The 27511-nt window shown below is 40.1% G+C and overlaps 1 protein-coding gene across 1 annotated transcript in view; it reads left to right on the plus strand.

Moving 5' to 3' along the window:
- The window catches only part of anos1 (anosmin 1), an 85327-nt gene that overhangs the window by 44929 nt on the left and 12887 nt on the right, over positions 1–27511 (plus strand). The window contains exons 5-9 of the mRNA XM_081368135.1: positions 225–409; positions 2156–2285; positions 7028–7233; positions 15567–15711; positions 21884–22003. Coding sequence (XP_081224261.1) covers positions 225–409; positions 2156–2285; positions 7028–7233; positions 15567–15711; positions 21884–22003 — 786 coding nt within the window. The remainder of the gene's footprint in view (positions 1–224; positions 410–2155; positions 2286–7027; positions 7234–15566; positions 15712–21883; positions 22004–27511) is intronic.

A 27511-nucleotide genomic window follows, 5' to 3' on the forward strand; every position in this document is an offset into this window, starting at 1 on the left:
ATTCATGTGTGAGACAGTCTAACAGAAGGACGGACAAAACCAGTCAAATATCAACTGAGTTCTGCTCATATTTCATTACCATTCTCTAAACTATAGCGAATAAACTGTGATAATGTGAGAAAGGTGTATGAATAAATGTAGGTTTGACTGTATATGCACATTTTTAAAGAAATATTTAGGTTGTTATTGAGTGTTATTTGAGTGTGTGTTGTTGGCTCTCGCAGGATCTCCTCTGAAGCCGCGGAAGGAGCTGGTGTTTTGGGAGCATCCGTCAGGAAAACTGGAGGTTCGCTGGTCGTCGCGGTTCAACGTCTCGGTGGAGCCGGTGCTTTACGTGTTGCAGCGGCGCTGGAACTTCGGCATCCACCCCAGCGAAGATGACGCCACCCAGTGGCTGGATGTGGCACAGGTCTGTCCTTTCACCACTAATGTACCAGTCATGCAAGTTTAAAGGCGTCCTATAATGCCCTTTTCAGAAGATGTAAGTCTCTGATGTCCTCAGAGTGTGTGTGTGAAGTTTTAGCTCAAAACACCCCACAGATATTTTTATATAGCATGTTAAAATTGTCACTTTTTGAGGGTGAGCAAAAACATGCTGTTTTTGTGTGTGTCCCTTTAAATGCAAATGAGCTGCTGCTCCCGGCACAGAGGGCGGAGCTTCAACAGCTTGTGTGTGTATGTGTGTTTCAGACAGCGCGCAAATATTGAGTTCTCTTTCAAGTCTTGCGCTTGAATGGACTAATGCACACAAAAATGATGTCAACATGTCCGTCTTGATGAGTATTGTATCAGACATAATGTGTTATGCCTTAAGTGAACTTATACGGTCGAGAAAGACAATGCATGTGTATCAGTGTATTGAATCAGTGCATTATGTCTTAAAGGGACAGCAGCCTAATATTCCTAATGTCTGTGTTTTCAGTGTTAATCAAACAACAAAAGACAGGAACTCACTCACAGCTCTGGATTGAATATCTTTTTTTAACTTTAATAAGGAATAATCTTTAATTTATACAGTCAAATATGCAATGTTATTTTACATTTGATTACTTTATTCAATTTCTGTACCTGAAAACTTATGTTAGACCTACCTGAAAAACCTGAAAAGCACTGTTTATTTTATTAGTATTTTTGCTCTATTGTATTTATTTGTGCTGTTGCTTGTAGTTTGATTATTTCCTATTTTCTTTATTTTTATTTGACATTAGGTCTTTTTTCCCTGAAACCGTGAGCCAATTAATAATAAAAAGACAATTTATATTTAGTAATGTTATCGATTTGACTGCACTGATACTATTTGATGATAAGTTGAATTGAGCTGAATAGCGACACTATTGTCTGCTTTATAGCTCAAATTGAATTAATTTCATAATAGACTTTGTAATGTCGACAATTGTTGAACTGAATTGAGCTGAGCCGCATAATGACACTATTATCCTCTGTAGAGCTGTATAGTAGAGCTTTATTAGTTCATAACTGTTGAATTTTTACTTTTGTGAAGCAATCTATTGCATAAAGTGCTGTAGAAATAAATATGACAAATTGAATAGATTTACTGAAAGAGATGGGAAACTTTTAAGTGTCTCCCAAGTGGATTTGCTTTTGATTCAAAGAATCAAAATCACAATTTCAGAATGATTTACTGCAAAAAACTATTTTCTTAGTCCATATTTCTTTCTTGTTTTCCAGCACAAATATAAAAAAATATAATAAATCAAGAGACATTTACTGGAGAAGTAAAATGACTGTCTTTTATTAAGTCTTGTTTTCTGAAAAAATAATCAAAGTAAAGTGAGTTTGTGCTTAAAACAAGAACAAAAATCTGCCAATGGGGTCAGAAAAATCATCTTTATTCAAAGTGAAAACAAGATTATTTTTCAGACTCCATTGTCAGATATTTGTTCATGTTTTAAGCAAAAACTCACCTAATTTAAAAAAAAAAAATCAGAAAACAAGTCTTAATATCTTCAGTCATTTTGCTTCTCCAGTAAATCTCGATTTAAGACACAAGACAGAAACACTGAGAAAGAGAATATTTTTAAACAAAAGCATGTTAAATAAAGAGATGTGCACAAATGTCTCGTTCTCTTTCGTGTTTTAAAATAGCTCATGTCCGTGACCTCTGTCCGTGACCTCTAGCCCTCTGTGCCCTCAGGTTGCTGAAGAGCGGGTCGTGCTGAGCGACGTGAGGCCGGTCAGGTGGTACCAGTTTCGTGTGGCGTCGGTCAATGTTCACGGCACTCGCGGGTTCACGGCTCCCAGCAAACACTTCCGATCTTCCCGAGGTGAGTCTTCCCGGGTGGCCTCGGACAGCTGCAATCCCACGGGATTTACGGAGCCGGCAGGTGGAAGCCTTTCATCTTCTGCTCCAACGGCCCGTTTTAGACTAGAGTTTTACAACAGAGCCTCCATTCAGGCCTGATTTAGAAGAGCTTAAATAAGACAAATAACATGTCCTTTTTATTTGATAAAAAAAAAAAAAAAAAATATATATATATATATATATATATATATATATATATATTTTTTTTTTTTTTTGCATGGGCGTTAAAATTCAATTCTCCCGTGATTCTATTGGAAAAATGATAATTTACATCCAAAATCAGTTCATAAATGTGTTTTTTTAGATAAGTGAAAATACTGCCTTAAAAATAAAAATAAACGTAAAAATAAGAGCCTCCATTTAGGCCTGATTTAGAAAAGCTTAAATTAGACAAATAACGTGTCCTTTTTATTTGATAATAAAAAATAAATAAATAAATAAATTATATATATATATATATATATATTATTATTATTATTATTTTGTTTCTGTTTTGTTTGCTTGGGCGTTAAAATTCACTTCTCCCGTGATTCTAGGAAAAATTCTAAAATACCTTCATAATCGGTTCATAAATGCTGTTTATTAGACGAGTGAAAACAATCCCTTGTAGAAATACCTCATAATAGACTTTTTAATAAAACCACATAAAACCCAATTTTGGGTCAAATATGGACAAACCCAAATGTTGGGTTAAAAATGTAATTTCAACATTTAACCCAACGGCCGAGTTTGTCCATATTTGACCCAAAGTTCGGTTGAAACAACCCAGAATTTTTAGAGTGTAGGAAATATGATCATTTACGTTCATAAATGCAGTTTATTAGACGAGTGAAAACACTGCCTTGTAGAAATACCTCATAAAAGACTTTATTAAAGGAATATTTCAAGAGTTTTACGACCGTCGTTCACAGAGCCTCCATTTAGGCCTGATTTAGAAAAGCTTGAGACAAATAATGTGTCCTTTTTATTTGCTTGGGCGTTAAAATTCACGTCTCCTGTGATTCTTGGAAAATGATCATTTACATTCAAAATCGGTTCATAAATGCAGTTTATTAGATGAGAGAAAACACTGCCTTGTATAAATGGCTCATAAAATACTTTATTGAAGGAATATTTCAAATTCTGTGATTATTTTTTGCTCCTCATATTGTGGCAAACCCGTGTGATGTTATTTTTTCCCTGCAACATAAAAAGAAACGCTTTTCCCTTCGATAATAGTAAGAATATGGGTTTTAGTATCACTAACGTACAATTATAGTTTTTGTTACTATATTTTGAATTTAGATTTGATGTATTATTATATATAAATATATTATAATAAATAATAATATATGTGTATAATAAGTTTTTACACCTGTCGTTCACAGAGCCTCCATTCATGAGGCGAATAACGTGTCCTTTTTATTTGTTTGCTTGGGCGTTAAAATTCACTTTTCCCCGATTCTAGGAAAAATGATCATTTACATTCAAAATCGGTTCATAAATGCATGTTATTAGACGAGTGAAAACAATGCCTTGTAAAAAAAACGAGTTAAAATTCACTTCTCCCGTGATTCTATACACTCTAAAAAATGCTGGGTTGTTTTAACCCAATTTTGGGTCAAATATGGACAAACCCAAACGTTGGGTTAAAAATGTAATTTAAACATTTAACCCAACGACCGAGTTTGTCCATATTTGACCCAAAGTTGGGTTGAAACAACCCAGAATTTTTAGAGTGTAGGAAATATGATCATTTACGTTCATAAATGCAGTTTATTAGACGAGTGAAAAGACTGCCTTGTAGAAATACCTCATAAAAGACTTTGTTAAAGGAATATTTCAAGAGTTTTACGACCGTCGTTCACAGAGCCTCCATTTAGGCCTGATTTAGAAAAGCTTAAATGAGACGAATAATCCTTTTTATTTGTTTGCTTGGGCGTTAAAATTCACGTCTCCTGTGATTCTGGGTTGTTTTAACCCAATTTTGGGTCAAATATAGACAAACCCAAATGTTGGGTTAAAAATGTACTTTTAAAATGTAACCCATCGGCCGAGTTTGTCCATATTTGACCCATTTCCTTTAATAACTGACTCCTGTTGCTCTGTGAGTTTCTGTAACTCCGCTCTTACTGTTCATGAATGCTGTGGCAGTGAGACTGTTTATCGGTTAAAAAAAAAACAGTAAAAATTGTGAAATATTATTACAATTTAAAACAGCTGTTTTCTATGTAAATATATGGTAGAGTGTAATTTATTCCTGTGATCAAAGCTGAGTTTTACTCTGTGTTTTCATTATTGTAAACATTTATTTTGCAAATTGCAATTCTGAGGTTATTTCTCATACGGCCGGGTAATTTCTTGTTATTTAAACATCATCTGGTGTGTGTGGCCTCACAGGATCATAATCCATCCGTGTTTATTCCAGCTGTAATCACATGGACACACATCACACCGTAATTATGACCTACAAACTTATAAGTAGTGAGTTCCCAGCAGGATCTGAGGGCCTTGCCTTCTCATGTACAGTTTAACATCTTCAATCAGTGCTCTATACTGTCATCCGTCATGATTTATTCATCTAGTTTTATTCATTCAGCGAATATTGTAGAAAGAATGAGTTATTCGAATCACGTTCAGAGCATCTCAGATCTGCTGTGTTTAAACTCGTGTTGAGATTACAGATAAATGCACCTCTTCAAACATACATATGTATTATTATAATATTAAATCAAAAATATAATTAGATAAAAATAAAATATTAAACAGCCAAATTATTTCATTACCACAAAGACAAACATATAATTTATCTAATTATAATAATATAAATATAATATCATAAAAAAATTATAACATTATATATAATAATATGTAAAAAATAAAACATACCATGTTGTTATTGTCAACTAGAACTATTAAAAATAAGTTTTGTAATTTGAAATAAATCTGTAATAAAAATTAAGTATAAATATTAGATGGAAAAATTTACAATTTATTAAATATTAGATACATATATATATATATATATATATATATATATATATATATATATATATATATATATATATATATATATATATATATATAAGTAAATAAAATAAAAATCTGCCAAATATTTCCATTTATCAAATAGACAAAATATATATAATTAATTAAAAGTAAATTAACGCAATCTCTCAATTTACCTGCAGTTATTAGTTTAACTAGAACCAGAACTATTACAAATATTTTTGTTCATTTAAATGAAACTTAAATAAAATATAAATGTTAGATTAAAAACGTTATTCAACTTTAATAAACTTTATTAACTTTATTAAATATTACAATTTAAAAGTTTTTTGTCACTGACAACTAAAAGTCCTAGAATTCTTGCACTTATTCTCAAGTGCAAAACCTGTGTGTTTGTGTGTGTGTGTGTGTGTGTGTGTGTGCGTGTGTGTGTGTGTGTGTGTGTGTGTGCGTGTGTGTGTGTGTGTGTGTGTGTGTGTGTGTGTGTGTGTGTTTGTGTGTTTGTTCAGATCCGTCTCCTCCTCCAACCCCATCTAACAGAGCTCTGTGTGTGTGTGTGTGTGTGTGTGTGTGTGTGTGTGTGTGAGTGTGAGTGTGTGTGCGTACGTACGTGTTTTTGTGTGTGTGTGTGTGTGTGTGTGTTTGTGTGTGTGTGTGTGTGTGTGTCTGTTCAGACCCGTCTCCTCCTCCGACCCCGTGTGTGTGTGTGTGTGTGTATGTGTTCAGACCCGTCTCCTCCTCCGACCCCATCTAACAGAGCTGTGTGTGTTTGTGTGTGTATGTGTGTTTGTGTGTGTATGTGTGTGAGTTTAGACCCGTCTCCTCCTCCGACCCCATCTAACAGAGCTGTGTGTGTGTGTTGTGTGTGTGTGTGTTGTTTTCCATCAAACAAAGCTGTGTGTGTGTGTTGTGTGTGTGTTGTTTTCCATCAAACAGAGCTGTGTGTGTGTGTGTGTTGTGTGTGTGTTGTTTTCCATCTAACAGAGCTGTGTGTGTGTGTGTGTGTGTGTGTTCAGACCCGTCTCCTCCTCTGACCCCATCTAACAGAGCTGTGTGTGTGTGTTGTGTGTGTGTTGTTTTCCATCAAACAAAACTGTGTGTGTGTTGTTTTCCATCAAACAAAGCTGTGTGTGTGTGTTGTTTTCCATCAAACAGAGCTGTGTGTGTGTGTTGTGTGTGTGTGTGTGTGTGTGTGTGTGTGTGTTGTTTTCCATCTAACATAGCTGTGTGTGTGTGTTGTTTTCCATCTAACATAGCTGTGTGTGTGTGTTGTTTTCCATCAAACAAAGCTGTGTGTGTGTGTTGTGTGTGTGTTGTTTTCCATCAAACAGAGCTGTGTGTGTGTGTGTGTTGTGTGTGTGTTGTTTTCCATCTAACAGAGCTGTGTGTGTGTGTGTGTGTGTGTGTTCAGACCCGTCTCCTCCTCTGACCCCATCTAACAGAGCTGTGTGTGTGTGTTGTGTGTGTGTTGTTTTCCATCAAACAAAACTGTGTGTGTGTTGTTTTCCATCAAACAGAGCTGTGTGTGTGTGTTGTTTTCCATCAAACAGAGCTGTGTGTGTGTGTTGTGTGTGTGTGTGTGTGTGTGTGTGTGTGTGTTGTTTTCCATCTAACATAGCTGTGTGTGTGTGTTGTTTTCCATCTAACAGAGCTGTGTGTGTGTGTGTGTGTGTGTGTTGTTTTCCATCTAACAGAGCTGTGTGTGTGTGTGTTCAGACCCGTCTCCTCCTCCGACCCCTGCGGGACTGAGAGCCTCAAACCTCACGCTGGGTCCCGAGGGTCAGATGAAGGTTCGACTCGACTGGACTCTTCCGGCAGAATCCGATGTTCCCGTTCATCACTTCCGAGTCTTCTGGACCTGCAGCGTCCCGGGAAAATCCCCGGTGCCATCCCGGAGAAAGAGGAGGAAGACCATCGACGGGGTAATGGAGGTTCTCTTTCATATGTTCACTTAAGACGCAGTGGGAACGCCCTCTGGGTGTGCTGATTGTCTGAAGCCCATATAGAATCACTCCAATTCATTGGCTGATGGCGCCATCTGCTCCTCTGACTTCTCTGCCTTCATGAAGCAGCCATTCTAGCCCTTCGTTCTCGGTTTTTCTGGCCCAAATATTCGGATTTTAGCATCAGCATTCTTCACCTGCACTTCAGCGACTGTGAATAGTGGAACTCAGTTCTCCTTGCGGTGAAGTGCCATGGAGTTTCGTCGTTGCCTGCCGCCATGCGCTCGCTTTATTGCGAGTGAAGACCCTCACAGTTAGTGCGTTAAATGTTTGGGTTTTTCACATGCGCGCGAGGCTGTTCTAGGTTTGTAAAAATGTACATTTTGTGACAATCTACCTCTCAAAACCCTCCGCTCTATGCTCACGTTTTTTGTGAAGGAGTCATCCGCGCTCCCGAGACCACAGAGGCCTCGCTGGGATCCGCGAGCTGGGGTTCGGATGTATAGCTCCAGGGTATGGAGTATGAGCAGACGGGCCTCGCCCTTTCTCTCCCGAGCACGCGCGCAGCGTCCTGCCAGTCGAGTTTTATCACGATTATTTATGCCCTAGCCCGGAAGCCCATTAGACGGTTTCTTTCGGGCTGGAGGATGTGATTTACACTGCAGCGTCCGACTCTGAGGATTTCGGCCTGTTTTAGTTGATGGCGTTCTCCCGCCTAGCGGCCAGGAAGCGCGGCCTCCTGCGCCTACACCGAGCTTATTGATGTGCTTTCGCGCGCTACAGAGAAGCTCGCTATTAACTGGCCCGACGAGCCCCGCGGGTCACAGTCGTCTAAACTCGGCGAAATATTTTTAAGTGGCCCTAATTCTAGGCCGGAGCGGAGAAAGCTGCCCTTTTTCAGTGATCTACATAATGAGATCTCCAGATCCTGGAAGCAGCCTTTTTCCGCGCGTTTGACTAATGTGGCAGCCGCTGACTCACCAACCTTGTTGGTTCTGTGGAGCAGGGCTATTCTGCCATCCCAGCGGTCGAGGACACGCTGGCTACTCACCTTTCTCCGTCGACGGCCCCATCGTGGAAATCTCGCCCCCTCCTTCCCTCTAAACCATGCAGGACTACTTCCGCCCTTATCGGAAAGTCCTACATGGCAGCTAGTCAGGCAGGCATGTCCCTTCACACTATGGCCATCCTCCAAGCCTACCAGACGTCCAAGGAGATGGACGAGGGCACTTGCCTAATGCCGGAAGCTGTCAAGGAGCTTCGTAAGGCCACGGATCTGGCCTTAAGAGCCACCAAGTACACCGCGCGCGCTATAGGTCTGTCTATGGCAGACGTGGTTGCTGCAGAGCGCCACCTGTGGCTCAACCTCACAGAGATTCGTGACAAGGAGAAGGTTTTCCTCCTGGACGCCCCTGTTTCTCAGTCTGGACTGTTCGGGGAGGCGGTCAACACCTCTGGTTGACAAGTTCAGGGCTGCAAAATCCCAGTCGGCCGCCTTCAGGCAGTTTATGCCCAAGAGGGTTAGGGAGTCGTCTAACCCCTCCCCGTCTCAAATCAGAGAACCTCCCTTTCACAGGAAGGAGTTCACCACTAGGAGGAGTGACCCGGCTCATCCCCCACCAGCTATGGTTTGGGTACACACACACGTAGCCCATTTCCCCGCCAGCGACCTCATAGGCGTCTTGAGCTGAAGCGGTCTAACAAACCTTTCGCTCCAGCTCCCTCAAATCGCTCCTGACCCTCAGGTCAGAAAAACCCAGATTTTCGAGCTTGGGACAGAACGCGCAAGCGTTTCTGCCCACCTCTCACACGCCGCCCAGCGCGTTTCGAAGTGCAGTTTCTGTTCAACTTCATTCAAACCTTTCGGAGCGGGAGGAAGGAGACGCATTAAGCTTTCTCCCCTCACCCCTGACTTGTTTGATACCTGCCGCTCGCATCCTCGGAGTTCAGTTTTCTTCAGGAGCAGGCAGACCCTGCGGTACTGATCCAGGCAGTGGTACCTCCCACTGCGTGTCAGGAAGCAAGGTGCTCTCCTTCACAGTTGACCACGCCGCCCCACAAGATTCAGCTCGACACCCTAACACAGTTATGTCCTCTGCATTGCAACACTCTGCTTCCTTTATCACATTTCTTTCAAGAATGGAGGCGTCTGCCAGGGGTATCGCCTTGGATCCTCCGCACAGTTCGGCTCGGCTACACGCTTCAGTTCTGTCGCAACCCCCCTTGCTTCAACGGGATTTTTCCGACTGTAATCGACAGCGCCTCAGAGCAGGAGATTTCGTCCCTTCCTCTCAAGGGAGCGATAGAAGAGGTTCCTTCAAAGGAAGTCGAGCAACGCTTCTTCAGCCGTTACTTCCTGGTCCTGAAGAAGGGCGGCGGTCTGCGACCTATACTAGACCTCCGGCGGCTGAATTTCTCCTTTTACAAAGGGAAATTCCAGTGGTTGACGCTGAAAGCTATCATATCTCAAATTCGTGCGGGGGACTGCTTCGTGACAGTAGACCTGAAGGATGCATATTTCCATATTCAGGTTGTACGGCGACACAGGAGGTTCCTCAGATTCGCCTTTGGAGGAAAGGCTTACCAGTACAGGGTCCTTCCCTTTGGTCTCGCTCTAGCGCCGAGGACGTTCACAAAGTGTATGGATGCTGCTCTTGCCCCGTTGCAGCTCCAGGGCATTCGTATACTCAACTACCTGGACGATTGGCTCCTTTTAGCTCGCTCCAGGGAATTGGTGACCCACCTCAGGGACATTGTCCTTCGTCACATTCAGTCTCTCGGGTTGAGGCACACGCGCCACCTCCTCCTGTGGGCTCAGGACAAGTTCCTTTCACTGAGGGCAGTCCATGTCCCCGGGATCTTGAACCTCGCAGCGGATTTTCTGTCGAGGCAGAAGCTCAGGTCGGGGGAGTGGATGTTGAACCGTCAAACAGTAGCCCTGATTTGGGACGTGTTCAGAAAAGCGGAAGTGGACCTCTTTGCATTGTCCCAATGCCCACTTTTTGTTCTCCCTGAGCCCCCCAGCACCGTTGGGGATAGATGCATTCGCCCACCCATGGCCGATACAGAAACTTTATGCATTCCCGCCCGTCAAATTGATCCAGGCGGTTCTGTCCAGGGTGAGGGAGAGCGGATCCCGTCTCCTACTTGTAGCCCCATTCTGGCCGTCCCAGCCGTGGTTCTCGGAGCAGGTTCCTGTTCTGGAATACCCTCCCTGGGAGATTCCGGTCAGGGAGGATCTACTATCCCAGCTTCAGGGCAGGATATGGCACCCTCGCCACGACATTTGGAAGCTATGTGTATGGCACATCAGAGGCCGCTAGCTTTGAGCTTTGGTCTTCCCGCTGACGTCCAGGAGACCATTGCAAGTGCGAGAACCCTTTCCACGAGAAGGCTGTATTCCTCTAAGTGGAGGGTTTTTGAGTCATGGTGTTCAACACACGCTGTGGATCCAGTCAGCTGCCCAGTGGGTTCAGTGCTGGAGTTCCTACAGGAGAAGTTTGCTTCTGGAGCGGCCGCTACCACTCTGAGAGTATACGTTGCTGCTATTGCAGCTCATAGAGAGTCGGATGAGATCCCCCCTGGGTAAACTAAGGCTAGTCTCAACATTTATGCGCGGGGTTAGGCGCCCGAAACCAGCACGCTCCCCTGGAATTCCCTCTTGGGACCTGTCAGTCGTCCTGGAGGGCTTAACGGAGGCTCCCTTTGAGCCCTTGGAGTCAGCTCCGGAGTGGATTCTGACTCTCAAGATTACTCTCTTATTAGCTTTGACTTATTGGTAATGTTTTGGAGATTTGCAAGCTCTTTCTGTCAGCAAGACATGTATGGACTTCGCTCCTGGTCTGGTCAAGATGACTTAAGGACCAAGGCCAGGATATGTGCCCAAAGTATTGTCCACATCATTTCGCTCTCAGGTTGTCAACCTTCACTCTTTCCATCCTCCTCCTTTTGTTTCTGAGGAGGACGGGAAGCTTCATTTGCTCTGCATTGTCCGAGCATTGAAGTTCTATGTAGATCGCTCTAGCGGTTGGAGAAAATCTAGCCAGCTCTTGGTATGTTTCGGTGCTGGCCGTCGCAGGCGTTCCCACTGTGTCTTGAGCTACGCAGCGTCTTGTAAGAATTTTTTGAAATCCCAAGTAACATTTTTGCAGTTTAGTGAATCGGTTCATTGAAACAAACAGTCCAAAAGAACCATTTGGCAGAAAAGAAATGGACTGCCCATCACAACCGCAACTTGACATGTTTGACAAGTATTTTGAGACATAATTACTTGCTTTTATTTGGTTTTGCATTTGAATATATATTTAGACATTATCAAAAACTGCACAGATTTATAGATTATACCCCCAAAAATTGCTCTGTATTTCCCATTTATTTCCAATGCTGATCCACTTAGCGTTTTCTAATCATGTCCACAATTGTTCTATGTTCATATAACTAGTCCCACAAAAGTCACCAAGTTTCTGCTAAAGTAGAAACAGAAAAGTTCAGTGAATTGTGTTTAAATAAAGCAGAAGCCTGTAGAACTGACCTGATGACACACTGAAGCTCAGTAAAGCTGTTGACTGTGAAACTCCCACAGTCTCCAAACAAACCCGACAGTGAGTGTGTTCATAATGTCCCGACACATGATCTGTCTGAGTTAGTGACCCGCTGACGCAGGAATGCCCAAACTAACCCGTTAATAACTGAACCTATCAAGCTCACGCTGATGCAGGAATGCCCAAACTAACCCGTTAATAGCTGAACCCGATCAAGCTCACGCTGCTGGAGGAATGCAGTGATCAGCTGAGATGTGGAAACTCTAATCACTTCACATGTGTTCCTAATAAACCAGATTATTGTGGCGTTCACGCTCACGCTGATCTCGGGATATGCTTCCATGATAAAGTCTTCACGTCAGAAACACAGAAACACACACTTACACTAAAGAGCAACGTCTGTTCGGAGATTATTCATTGTGTTATTATGTCATTTAGGATAGCAGGAGCCAAAACCCACATAAATAGAAGAAGTTAACACACAAAAATCACATTTATGCACATCCAGATTATTCCTTAATTCATTTTATGCTATGAATTTTATTTGTTGTATAATTCGTTATATATTTAACATGTCACCTGCTAAAGGTCAAATATATTATATATCAAATATATGTCATATGTTATATATTAAATCTATGTGAGATATGTGTTATATATCAAATATGTGTCAAATATATTATGTATGAAATATGTCATATATGTTAAATGTTAAACATTTGATATATTAAATGTATATCAGATATATATATATTAAATATGTCATACATAATATAAATACTTGTCAAAAATATAATATATATTAAATATGTAAGAAATGTTATATATAAAATATATGTTAGATCTGTTATATATTAAACGTCAAATATTTTATATATTAAATATATATTAAATATGTTATATATTAAATATGTCAGATATTTTATATAGGCTATTAAATATATTTCAGATATATATTATATATCAAATATATGTCGGAATATTAAATATTAAATGTCATATATTTTATATACAGTGCTGGTCAGAATTGATGGCACCCCTGGTAAATATGAACAAAAATGGCTGTAAAAAATAAACCTGCATTGTTTATCCTTTTGATCTTTCCTTCAAAAAATTCACAAAAATCTAACCTTTCATTGAAGTAAAAGAATTGAAATTGGGGGGTAAATCACATTATGAAATAAATGTTTTTCTCCAAAACATGTCGGCCACAATTATTGGCACCCCTAGAATTTTTTATGAGAAAAATATCTCTGAAGTATATTCTCATTAATATTTACCTTTATTTAGCACACCAGGGTGACTAGGAACATGAAATTGTCCAGCTATGACTTCTTGTTTCACAGGAGTTTAAATATGAGGAAACACAAAGGCCAAATTCCCTTGCTCATCCATCACAATGAGTAAAACCAAAGAATATAGTTCTGATGTGCAGCAAAAGATTGTTGAGCATCACAAAATAGAAAGTGGCTGTAAGAAAATAGCCAAAGAATTGAAAATCCCCATTTTGACCATCAGGGCAATAATTAAGAAGTTATAATCAACTAAAGATGTTACGAATCTGCCAGGAAGAGGACGTGTGTCTATAGCCGCTTTCCGACCGGAGGAACCTTTTCACAGTTCCTAGAACTATTGGCTAAAGTACCCGGATGTCGGCGTGTTCGCACCGCAGGAACTAGGAACTATTTTAGTTCTAGGATCTCCATTTGGAGGAACTAATTGAGCTCCTACTTCAGAGTAGGGTCTAAACCAGCACTATAGGAACTACCCGTGACGTTAGTGTACGCTGATTGACCGAACGCATGCGGAACACCAGCACCCGCCATTTTAAAAACAGCTAGAATGTAAACACACAGATTATAGCCTATATATTTACTCCATAAACTAACTATACAAACATGGAAAACAGTGATAGATGGGCCTCTAAACCTTTATGCTGAAGAGAAAATCCAACGCAACTTTGAGGGGACCAAGCCAAACATGATTATGTTTATCTGCCCAGCTAGCAACACTGGACATCAACCACACGGCATAGGCTAATAACCTTTTTTTCATATACTGTCTACTTTCTATAACAGTTCTATCTAATAACATGTTAAACAGTATTGTTAGACAGATCGCTAACTAATAAACACAGAGAATGCGAGCATTGTTTGCTCTGGCGTTCTCAGCGCCGCCAAAATAAAGGTCCGTCGCCCCATCAAAATAAAAGTCACCGTGCTTGTGTCTCTCCCTTACCCCTCCTACCAGTTCCTATGGCCACTTGGCCAGTGCGAACGCAAACAGCAAAACCGAGTTTGGGGGAGAGTAGTTCATAGAACTGTTTAGAAGTGAACAGTTCCTATAAGTAAGTTCCTGTAACTACTTGGTCGGAAAGAGGCTTATATTGTCTTAATGGACGGTGAGGATGAAAGTTTGAGTGGCCAAAGACTCTTCAAGGATCATAGATGGAGAATTGCAGAGATTAGTTGAGTCTTGGGGGTCAGAAAGCCTAAACAATTTTTATCAAACAACCCCTACATCCCCACATGTTGTTTGGGAGGGTTTCAAGAAAAATCCTCCTCGCTCCTCCAAGAACAAACTCCAGCATATTCAGTGGTCAGACACGACTGGATCTTCAAAAGGGACCGGATTCTGTGGTCAGATGAAACTAAAAAAAGGGCTTTTTGGCAGCAAACCCAGCAGATGTGTTTGGTGCAAACAGGGATGAAGAGTACCCCATACGGTTAAATATACTGCTGGATCTTATATGTTGTGGGCCTATTTATTTGCTTGAGGTCCTGGACATCTTGTTCAGATACATGGTATTATGGATTCTAGCAAATACCAACAGATAAAAAATCAAAACCTGACGGCCTCTGCTAGAAATCTTATAATGGGCCGTGGTTGGATGGATCTTCCATCAGGACAACGGTCCAAAACAAACATCAAAATCAACACAAAAATGGGTAACTGAGCACAAAATGAAGCTTCTGCCGTGACCGTCCCAGTCCCCTGTCCTGATGAGTGGAGTGAACTGAAGAGAAGAAGCGCCAACATGAACTTGTGAATCTGAAGGATCTGGAGAGATTCTGTGTGGAGGAATGGTCTCTGATCTCTTGTCAGGTGTTCTCCAAACTCATCAGGCATTATAGGAGAAGACTCAGAGCAGTTATCTTGGCAAAAGGAGGTTGCAAAAAGTATTTCATAACAGGGTGCCAACAATTATGGCCAGCGTGTTTTGGAGAAAAACATTTATTTTATAATGTGATTTACCCCCCACTTTCAATTCTTTTACTTCAATGAAAGGTTAGATTTTTGTGCATTTTTTGAATAAAAGATCAAAAGGATAAACAATGCAGATATATTTTTTACAGCCATTTTTTATCATATTTATCAGGGGTGCCATTAATTTTGACCACCACTGTATATTAAATACATAACAAATAAATTCACAAATATGCTGAAGCAGTGCATTGAACCTGTATTATACTCGACGGATCTGTGTTCAGTGATACGGCTGATGAACTGATGTAAACGAGTGTGTGTGTGTGAGTTTAATGAGTGAGTGTATGAGTTTAACGAGTGAGTGTGTGAGTTTAATGAATGAGTACTTTACTGATGTAAACGAGTGTGTGTGTGTGTGTGTGAGTTTAACAAGTGAGTGTGTTTCAGGCCGAGAGCTCGATGGATCTGGACGGGCTTCAGTGATACAGCTGATGAACTGATGTAAACGAGTGTGTGTGAGTTTAATGATTGTGTGTGTGAGTTTAACGAGTGTGTGTGTTCCAGGCTGAGAGCTCGACGGATCTGGACGGGCTTCAGTGGAACTGCAGTTACTCAGTGGAGGTCCAGGCCGTCTCGTACTGGGGTCAACAACGACTGAAGAGTGGAAAAGCCTTCGTTCACATCGACACTCAACAACACAATCAGTCAAGTACGACACAACTCGCCTTCATCATCATCATCATCATCATCATCATCATCATCATCATCAGTGCAAGATTTCTGTCCCTTTATGATTTATACCATAGTCTGTCTGAATACTCGAATCTGATTGGCTGGAAGGTGTGTAATAAAACCGTTTAATGCACAGCCTTCTGTGGATTATCCCTTACATATGTATATATTTTTAATGTTATCGTTATCGGCCCGATAAGAAAATTTGGCCGATATATTAAAGCCGATAAATAATGATTATGTCCTTCAGCTGAGACTCTTCAGATGCGCACTGTTCATCATGATGGGTTTGAATTGCTTGAAATATGATTGGAATCACTTCAAAAAGGAAAATAGATGCAGCTCAAGTCCGTCACATCGGCTACATAACATTATAATGAGAACATCATAATTGTGTTTGGGACGTGGATTTTAATGACGAGACTTTCGTTTTTGTAATCAGGCTCTCAAAAATGACATATAGTTGGGGGCCTTAAGCACATTTTCGCGCAAATTCATCTAAAAGCGCCAAATTTGGCACAGATGTAGCTCAGGTCATACCGAAATGATTTAGCTAGGGCGCCGGAGCCAGCGACCCTTGGGGCCAAGATGGCGGCCAAATCCAATATGGCCGCCGCCCGAAAAGGGTTCCGGCTTTAACTTTTGAACCACATGAGTTACAAATACAAACTTGATATGTTTTTCAGCTTAATTGATCATGAGAAACACATAGGAATGTTTATATTTATGACCCAGTATATCTGGACCCCTTAATCCTCCAATTCCAATATGGCCGCTGTCCAAAAAAGCAGTTTGGGCTGTAGTATGGGGCCTTACACACCACTGTTCGCGCAAATTCATCTACAAGCACCAAATTTGGCACAGATGTAGCTGAGGGGATACTGAAATGATTTAGCCAGGGCGCCCGAGCCAATGGTCCCTGAGACCAAGATGGCGGCCAAATCCAATATGGCCGCCGCCTGAAAGGGTTTCGGCTATAGCTTTTGAGCCAGATGAGATACAAATACAAACTTGATGTCTATTTTACCTTCTTTGACCATGGGAAACCCATAGGAATACTTACATTTATGATTGGGTATATCAGGACCCCCCAAATTCCCTAAATTCAATATGGCTGCTGTCCGAAAAATGGTTTTGGCTACAAATTTTTAACCAAATGCGCTACAAATGAGGATGTGGTGTCTATTTTATGTTTATTGGCCACAGGAAGTCCATTGGCATATTTATATTTATGCTTGTGTAAGTCTGGAACCTGTATTCTTTTCAAGACTGTGGTTGAAAATCTTTTTTTTTACCACAACTTTGAAGGTTATTCTCAATGTTGATTCATTTCCTTATGAAAGTGAAATGGTTTTCAGTTTACCACAGGTGAATACATTTCAAAGTGTAATCAAAATAAGAAAGAATAAGACACAATTATTATTGCAAGGCGATATTTATATTATATCAAATTGTTAAAATAATAATATAGTCAATTTTTCCAAAACTCTTAAAGGTTTGCTTAGCATAACAAAAAAACAGCAATAACATAAAAAACAACAGTGAATTCTCATGGTCTCTCACATGAATTATCATTATCACTCACAATCACCGGATCTCTCATTGTCTTCACCATCATTGTTTGTACAAGCACCCTCACATGCACATATAGAAGTGCAACGAACTCCAGCTTTACAGCACTTACAGTGCCCTCTACATGCTGTCTTGCAGCCACAGTGGAGCAGAATGGTGCAGGCTTTACTGGCGTCTCCGAGATTAGTCCAGTAAGGTTCCCAAGTCTTGCTCGTAGAGTCCCGATACCATTCCCATGCATTGAACTCTGGGATATCTTGCTGGACAGCGGTTGCCTGATTCCAGTAGAAGCTGGCCTGCAGCAGTGCTCTTTTGATGTGCTGAATCAATGCAGCTTGGGTGGGTGGCAGGTTCTCGAGAGACTTGGTACCATTCGAAAAAAGGTGATGTCTAGCTTCATCTACACGGCTGGAACCACAGCTCTTGCTGTACATGATGAACTCATGTGACAGATTCATAGCTCATGGTCCAAATGGTCCGGCCAACTACTGAAAAAAACATTCCATGACTATGTTAACACCAATATTGCTGGGTTTGTGAGGTCACACATGAGCTATGAATCTGTCACGTGATTGGATATTATGTTTGATACATATCCAGAGGAGAACCTCAAAACACAAACTCACCAACGCAGAGGAACCGGATCAAGAACTAAAGTAGATGGGAGAACTCCAATTCCAAAACGTAACTGGATATATCTATTATATATATACTGGATATATTGTTATATCTAACTATTTGGATATATCAGTGAAGAGATAACCAAGCATGGCATGTCAGGTAAACTCCTCCTTTCCACCAAGAAAGATGCTGTACTCTCCAACAGACCAGGGTATGACATGTCTGCCCTTCAGCCTTGTAATCATCCAGAAGCAGATACAAGAATAATCCTGCATCTTGCACATGCTGGGGCCAATGGCCATAAAAAGGCATTTGTCCGGACTGTCGACAGCGATGTTGTCATCCTTGCCATCTGCTTCTTCAACACACTCGGCCTCACAGAGCTCTGGATCGGCTTTGCAGGTGGAAAAAACTATAGGGACATTCCTGCTCATGAAATCATGAAGGATCTTGGTCCCCAGAAGTCACTAGCCTTACCACTCTTCCACGCTTTAACAGGCTGTGACACAACCTCAGCCTTCCTGTGCCATGGGAAAAAGAGTGCATGGGCAGCTTGGGAGGCAACACCAGATCTCACAGAATCTCTGGTTACCCTCACCTTGGAGCCTGAACAGATCAACAATGATGTCCATGTCCAAAGACTGGAGCGTATGGTCGTCATCATGTACAGCAAGAGCTGTGGTTTCAGCCGTGTAGATGAAGCTAGACTTCACCTTTTTTCGAATGGTACCAAGTCTCTCGAGAACTAGTCTCAGCCTCAGACGTCACGCCCACGGAACGTTGGCTAAACGTCTGATGCTTATGGTACACTTAACTGGAAACACTTCAGGAATGTCGAAGTCGTCATCTGATTGGTTGAATTTTATCGGATTTCCGGGGGGCGCGAGTGTCGCGTTTATTTTCGGTCTGTCTGGAAACAACGTGCAGACGTGTGATTGCGGAAGAAAAACTGGTGTGTTTACATGAGTGACAATGAGCATTTATCAAGATCAGCTAAACGTAGGATTCTCAAAAGTATACGTGCACGAACAGATCAATGACTTACTGCTTGTTTTCTTCTCCTTCTTTGATTTTCTATGCTGACTGACTTGTTGCACGCCGGTCTGTTGTTGTGGGGACATTTCCACGCCCCGAAACGTGACGCTGAACGAAACGAACTGTAATTGGTTGTTTGACATGTCGGTCAAACGGCCTTATGGGCGGGCCTTGGCCAAAGAAAGCTGCTAAGAATTCCAGACCTTCAGCCATCAGTCTGAAGGTCTGGCTACGCGAGACTACTCGAGAACCTGCCACCTACCCAAGCTGCATTGATTCAGCACATCAAAAGAGCACTGCTGCAGGCCAGCTTCTACTGGAATCAGGCAACCGCTGTCCAGCAAGATATCCCAGAGTTCAATGCATGGGAATGGTATCGGGACTCTACGAGCAAGACTTGGGAACCTTACTGGACTAATCTCGGAGACGCCAGTAAAGCCTGCACCATTCTGCTCCACTGTGGCTGCAAGACAGCATGTAGAGGGCACTGTAAGTGCTGTAAAGCTGGAGTTCGTTGCACTTCTATATGTGCATGTGAGGGTGCTTGTACAAACAATGATGGTGAAGACAATGAGAGATCCGGTGATTGTGAGTGATAATGATAATTCATGTGAGAGACCATGAGAATTCACTGTTGTTTTTTATGTTATTGCTGTTTTTTTGTTATGCTAAGCAAACCTTTAAGAGTTTTGGAAAAATTGACTATATTATTATTTTAACAATTTGATATAATATAAATATTGCCTTGCAATAATAATTGTGTCTTATTCTTTCTTATATGATTACACTTTGAAATATATTCACCTGTGGTAAACTGAAAACCATTTCACTTTCATAAGGAAATGAATCAACATTGAGAATAACCTTCAAAGTTGTGGTAAAAAAAAAGGATTTTCAACCACAGTCTTGAAAAGAATACAGGTTCCAGACTTACACAAGCATAAATATAAATATGCCAATGGACTTCCTGTGGCCAATAAACATAAAATAGACACCACATCCTCATTTGTAGCGCATTTGGTTAAAAATTTGTAGCCAAAACCATTTTTCGGACAGCAGCCATATTGAATTTAGAGAATTTGGGGGGTCCTGATATACCCAATCATAAATGTAAGTATTCCTATGGGTTTCCCATGGTCAAAGAAGGTAAAATAGACATCAAGTTTGTATTTGTATCTCATCTGGCTCAAAAGCTATAGCCGAAACCCTTTCAGGCGGCGGCCATATTGGATTTGGCCGCCATCTTGGTCTCAGGGACCATTGGCTCGGGCGCCCTGGCTAAATCATTTCAGTATCCCCTCAGCTACATCTGTGCCAAATTTGGTGCTTGTAGATGAATTTGCGCGAACAATGGTGTGTAAGGCCCCATACTACAGCCCAAACTGCTTTTTTGGACAGCGGCCATATTGGAATTGGAGGATTAAGGGGTCCAGATATACTGGGTCATAAATATAAACATTCCTATGTGTTTCTCATGATCAATTAAGCTGAAAAACATATCAAGTTTGTATTTGTAACTCATGTGGTTCAAAAGTTAAAGCCGGAACCCTTTTCGGGCGGCGGCCATATTGGATTTGGCCGCCATCTTGGCCCCAAGGGTCGCTGGCTCCGGCGCCCTAGCTAAATCATTTCGGTATGACCTGAGCTACATCTGTGCCAAATTTGGCGCTTTTAGATGAATTTGCGCGAAATTACCTATTTATGTGCTTAAGGCCCCCAACTAATAAAAATTTGGATTTGGATTTATCGGCCAATATATCGGTTATCGGCTTTCAACTACTAAGAGTTATCGGGGATGCACCGATATAAAAAATTTGTCCGATACCGATAATTCTTTATATCAGTATATTAGTTTATATTAGTATAATATATTTGTATAATTCTTTATACAAATATTGGGGATGCACCGATATAAAAAATTTGTCCGATACCGATAATTCTTTATAGTTGACAGCCGATAACCGATATATTGGCCGATTAATCCAAATCCAAATTTTTATGTCATTTTTGAGACATAAAACTGACTATTTTATTTTAAATATTTTAATTATTAAATGTTTAATCATTTTATTTTTTATTTATTTAATAATTGTAGTTATTTGATGGACCATGATGGAAGAACACTTTATTTCCCATAATGATCAAAAATCCTTAATTTTGTCAATTATGTTAATATATATTTATATAAATCTTTAAAAAAAAACTATAAAAAAAAATAATACGTAAGGGATAATGTATAGCGAGGCGGTTGTTATAGAGCTGGTAAGTCCCGCCCCTTCCGCTAACCCCACTGGACCTCTAGATTGAAAAATCTTCAATGCAAGTGTAAATAATTATTTTCTCACATTCACTTGCATTGATGATTTTTCAATCTAGAGGTCCAGGGGGGTTAGCGGAAGGGGCGGGACTTACCAGCTCTATAGCGAATAACAACCCCGACTGGCTGAACGGGACCCCGACGCGAAGCAATTCAATGAAGCAATTTTCACTATTAACTAGTTGCTTATTATCATGCATAGTACTTGGATATTGGCTGTTTATTAGTACTTTTAAAGCACATATTAATGCCTTATTCTGCATGATCATAATCTACATCCCTTAATCACCCAATACCTAAACTGAACAACTACCTTACTATTAATAATCAGAAATCAGGAGTTTATTGAGGCAAAATTGTGACCATATATACAGTATGTATGTAGTAAAAGTAAAGTTTAACTTTAACTAAAGTGAACCCAAGGATGAATCATAGTTTCATATTTAATCACTTTCATATACATCCACCAATATAACAGTTTATAGGAATTGATTGAAAGGATTCACAGAAATGAATCCGCTGTCACATTAGTATACACCGATTGTTTTCATATTCTTAATGCGTGGATCCATATTAAGATTTAATCTCTTGAATGTTGATTTAGAGGCAGTTTCTAAAGTGAGGAAAGTGTCGGTGAAGAAACCCTCGAGCGCTCTGGGAGTCGGCACACCGTATTACAAAGACGGACAACTACAGGTGCGCATCTACTGGAAGAAGAGAACAGGTAACACACACAACATCTACACAACACCTACACAACATCAACACAACATCTACACAACCTCAACACAACATCTACACAACATCAACACACCGTATTACAAAGACGGACAACTACAGGTGCGCATCTACTGGAAGAAGAGAACAGGTAACACACACAACATCTACACAACACCTACACAACATCAACACAACATCTACACAACCTCAACACAACATCTACACAACATCAACACACCGTATAACATCTACACAACCTCAACACAACATCTACACAACATCAACACACCGTATTACAAAGACGGACAACTACAGGTGCGCATCTACTGGAAGAAGAGAACAGGTAACACACACAACATCTACACAACACCTACACAACATCAACATAACATCTACACAACCTCTACACAACATCTACACAACATCAACACACCGTATTACAGAGACGGACAACTCTACACAACATCTACACAACATCAACACACCGTATTACAGAGACGGACAACTACAGGTGCGCATCTACTGGAAGAAGAGAACAGGTAACACACACAACATCTACACAACACCTACACAACATCAACACAACATCTACACAACCTCTACACAACATCTACACAACATCAACACACCGTATTACAAAGACGGAAAACTACAGGTGCGCATCTACTGGAAGAAGAGAACAGGTAACACACACAACATCTACACAACATCAACACAACATCTACACAACCTCTACACAACATCTACACAACATCAACACACCGTATTACAAAGACGGACAACTACAGGTGCGCATCTACTGGAAGAAGAGAACAGGTAACACACACAACATCTACACAACATCTACACAACATCAACACAACATCTACACAACATCTACATCTACATCAACACAATATCGACACAACATCAGTATACCGTATTACAAAGATGGACAACTACAGGTGCGCATCTACTGGAAGAAGAGAACAGGTAACACACACAACATCTACACAACACCTACACAACATCCACACAACATCCACACAACATCTACATCTACATCAACACAATATCGACACAACATCAGTACACCGTATTACAAAGACGGACAACTACAGGTGCGCATCTACTGGAAGAAGAGAACAGGTAACACACACAACATCTACACAACATCTACACAACATCCACACAACATCAACACAACATCTACACAACTTCTACACAACATCCACACAACATTAACACACAACATCAACACAACATCTACACAACTTCTACACAACATCTACACAACATCTACGACTCTGGATTTTCAGCACAGGGGGACTTTAAATTTACATTTATATGATTTAAATGATTATTAGATTGTCATTAACTTATGAAAACTTAACTTTGGGAAAGCCTGATATAGATAATGATGCAAAACTTGTGGAAACACAGTGAAAACACTGAAACGTTGCGCTCCTGTCGAGTTGTGTTTGGTGGTGTGTGTGTGTGTTACGTTACTAATATATGTCATCGAGCCAGAGCTTCAGGAGTGAGCGATGATGTCGATGCTAATGAAGGAAGGAGCCAGATCAGTCTCATTAAGAATTCACGCAAAAAACATAATTCACACGTGAGTAGCCAATTTCACATGCATGAAACCACATTCACGTTCACACAAATTTGTTTCACGTGCGTGAAAAAAAAATATATTCACAAAAAGCAATTCACATGCGCAAAATAAAATGATATATTCATAAAATACATTTCACAAATGCAAAACACAATTCGTAGATATACAACTGTGCACAAAACCTTCCGATCAACTGCACATACCTCTGCTCAGCCATGAACTTACTGTGGTCGAAAGCTGATGACGCAACATGAAGGTAGGCACGCCCTCACGTGATGATGATTGGTCGATTGATAAGCTTAAATCTGATTGGCTAAAGAGTACGACTCATCTGTGTAGGAGGAGAGCGCTGCCAGGAAAGTCTCAAAAACACACACACACACACAAATCCGAGGCGATCCACACATGAATGACGATTTGCACATTCACATTCAAGGATAAACTCGTAAATTTTAAACATTGAAAGGTTTTTGTGCATCTACAAATTGTGTTTTGCATTTGTGAAATGTATTTTATGAATATATCATTTTATTTCACTCACGTGAATTGTTTTTTGTGTACATTAAATGTGGTTTTCTACACATGTGTAAATCCTGTTTTTTTGCATAAATGATTGAGACTGATCTGTCTCCAGAGGCTGTGATGCTGAGGATGACGAGGATGTTTGTGCTGTGTGTCAGTCTGAGCGAGTAATGAGATTCTGAGTGTGTTTCTTGCTGACTCGTTCTGTGCCTCAGCGTTTTTATTCTGCCAGCCTCAAAGCATCAGGTCAACCTGAACTAATCTCACTTCTGCTTTAAACTTCTAAAGAACAGCTCGTCACAACTTGGGGCATGTGCAGAGATACATGTTTGAGCTAGCTGGTGGTTTTTCTGAATGACTAGTTGATAAAACAGCATGACAAAATATCTTGAAACTATAAAAAATTTATAATAATTTTATTTTTCTTATTTCATTTATTTTCAATTTTTTTAATTTAGTCTATTTTAGAAAAATGACTACTTGATAGAGTTGAACATTTCATAGATCAAACTAGAAAATTTAGAATAATTTCATTTATTTCATTTATTTTCTATTTTTTTTAGTTTAGTCTATTTTAGAAAAATGACTACTTGATAGAGTTGAACATTTCATAGATCAAACTAGAAAATTTATAATAATTTTATTTTTCTTATTTCATTTATTTTCAATTTTTTTAATTTAGTCTATTTTAGAAAAATGACTACTTGATAGAGTTGAACATTTCATAGATCAAACTAGAAAATTTAGAATAATTTCATTTATTTCATTTATTTTCTATTTTTTTTAGTTTAGTCTATTTTAGAAAAATGACTACTTGATAGAGTTGAACATTACATAGATCAAATTAGAAAATTTTGAATAATTTTATTTATTATTTATTATAACTTATTGTAAAAAATACAAAAATTGTAAAATATACAAAATATCTTGAAACTAGAAAAATGTAAAAAAAATTGTATTTGTATTTATTTACATTTTAAATTTAGTCTAATTTAGAAAAATAACTAGTAGATAAAACAGCAAGAAAAAAATAATATAGCACAGACTACAAAATTTAGAATAATTTAAATATTATTATTTATTTATTATTTAATTTTTTATTTAGTCAAATAAAAAAGACAAATTGATAAGACAGCAATATTCAGGATGAAAAATATCTTAAACTTTATAGCAAAAAACTACAAAATTTAGAATAAGTTTTTAAAATTTTATTATTTAGTTTTTAATTTAGTAAACTTTAGAAAAAAAATAATAGTTGTTAAAATACCGAGAACCAGGAGGAAAAATCTTTATAGCAAAAAAATCAAAAAATGTAGATTAATATAATTCATTATTTATTTAATTAATTAATTTATTATATTTTTTAAATTACTTAAACTTTTTATAGCAAAATATATATATATTTTTTAATAATTTAATTTATTTCATTAGTCAAATTTAGAAAAATTACTAGTTGATGAAACTGAGATGCAGAATGAAAAAAAATCTTCTTTTATAGCAAAAAAAAACAAAAAGTAAATAAAGTAATAAAGACTAATGACTAGTTTATAAAACAGCGAGATTCATATATATCTTAAACTTTTTAAAGTATTTCCCTTTTTTCCAATTTTTACTTTTCAACCAGCCACCGAACCGCACAGGATTGTGGGATACCAACAGGAGACAGGGATTGTTAGGATCATTCCTCCTGTTCTCGTTCGCAGCACTTCTTTACCCTCCAGTGTTTTCTCCTCCTCCATCTGCGATTCCTCTTCTCTGCGTCCAGAAACGTTCTGAGCTTCATGTTGTCGGTTCCTTCAAAGGCTCCTTTAATCTCCCTCTGAAGAGCCGGCCCGTCTAACTCAATTATTAATCTGAAATGTATCATTTCACGTCCAAACCGCACCGTTGATGAATAATAAACTGGAGGCGTTGCATAAACACTGCTGATTAGCGCAGTGAGCCTTTACTGTTCTGAGGAACCCAATCAACCGATGCCAGAAACACTCACAGGAACTTCATGATGATGATAAACGCCTGATATTAACTTACATCAGTTCTGCCAACAAAATAAAGTCTTTTGTTGTTCATGCAACTCCAGCGTACAGAAACAGTCCTCATGTTTTAATGCTCTTTAATGACACTGATGTCTAAACGCGGTGTCGCTGCATTAGTCTCGTGACTCGCTCGTTTTGCGATGCGATTGAATCATCACTGAAGTCTCCATGTGTCATTATGACCGCCGCTAGCGTAGCTAGCGAAAGCGGTCATATAGGGATTGTCAAAGTTTTTTTTTTTTTTTTTTTTCGGCACCTTATTGAATTTTTCGTCAACGATACCAGGGACACCGAAGCACCGGGGAACATGAAATTTGGTGGGCATGTAGCCCCACTAGACTTCTAAGGAAAAATTTCGTTTGGTCCCCGGGGGCCTCTCCCCCCCCCCGCGCTGGGGCCCCCGTAAATTTTTCGTCAACGATACCAGGGACACCGAAACACCGGGGAACATGAAATTTGGTGGGCATGTAGCCCCACTACACTTCTACGGAAAATTTTCGTTTGGTCCCCGGGGGCCACTCCCCCCCCGCGCTGGGCCCCCCCAAACCCCCAAAAATGCAGTTTTTCCTAAATAACTATCTGAACCGTGGCACCGAGGATGAAGAAATTTTTATGGTATGTTGGTCTACTAGACTTTTACGGAAAAATTTCGTTTGGTCCCCGGGGGCCACTTCCCCCCCCGCGCTGGGGCCCCCGTAAATTTTTCGTCAACGATACCAGGGACACCGAAACACCGGGGAACATGAAATTTGGTGGGCATGTAGCCCCACTACACTTCTACGGAAAATTTTCGTTTGGTCCCCGGGGGCCACTCCCCCCCCGCGCTGGGCCCCCCCAAACCCCCAAAAATGCAGTTTTTCCTAAATAACTATCTGAACCGTGGCACCGAGGATGAAGAAATTTTTATGGTATGTTGGTCTACTAGACTTTTACGGAAAAATTTCGTTTGGTCCCCGGGGGCCACTTCCCCCCCCGCGCTGGGGCCCCCGTAAATTTTTCGTCAACGATACCAGGGACACCGAAACACCGGGGAACATGAAATTTGGTGGGCATGGAGCCCCACTAGACTTCTACGGAAAAATTTCGTTTGGTCCCCGGGGGCCACTCCCCCCCCCGCGCTGGGCCCCCCCAAACCCCAAAAAATGCAGTTTTTCCTAAATAACTACCTGAACCGTGGCACAGAGGATGAAGACATTTTTATGGTATGTTGCTCTTAAGGGCCCACATCAACCTAGCCCATAATCACTCATTTGTGATTTGCGCCCCTCCCATAAAAAATTAAAATACAATATTGTTCTGCTTTAATCGCCCCTATCTTCAGTGGAGATGTTCAGAACTGCACCATATTTCATGT

The sequence above is a fragment of the Scardinius erythrophthalmus genome (genome assembly GCF_964197995.2).
Source record: "Scardinius erythrophthalmus genome assembly, chromosome: 6".
Lineage (NCBI taxonomy): Eukaryota > Metazoa > Chordata > Actinopteri > Cypriniformes > Leuciscidae > Scardinius > Scardinius erythrophthalmus.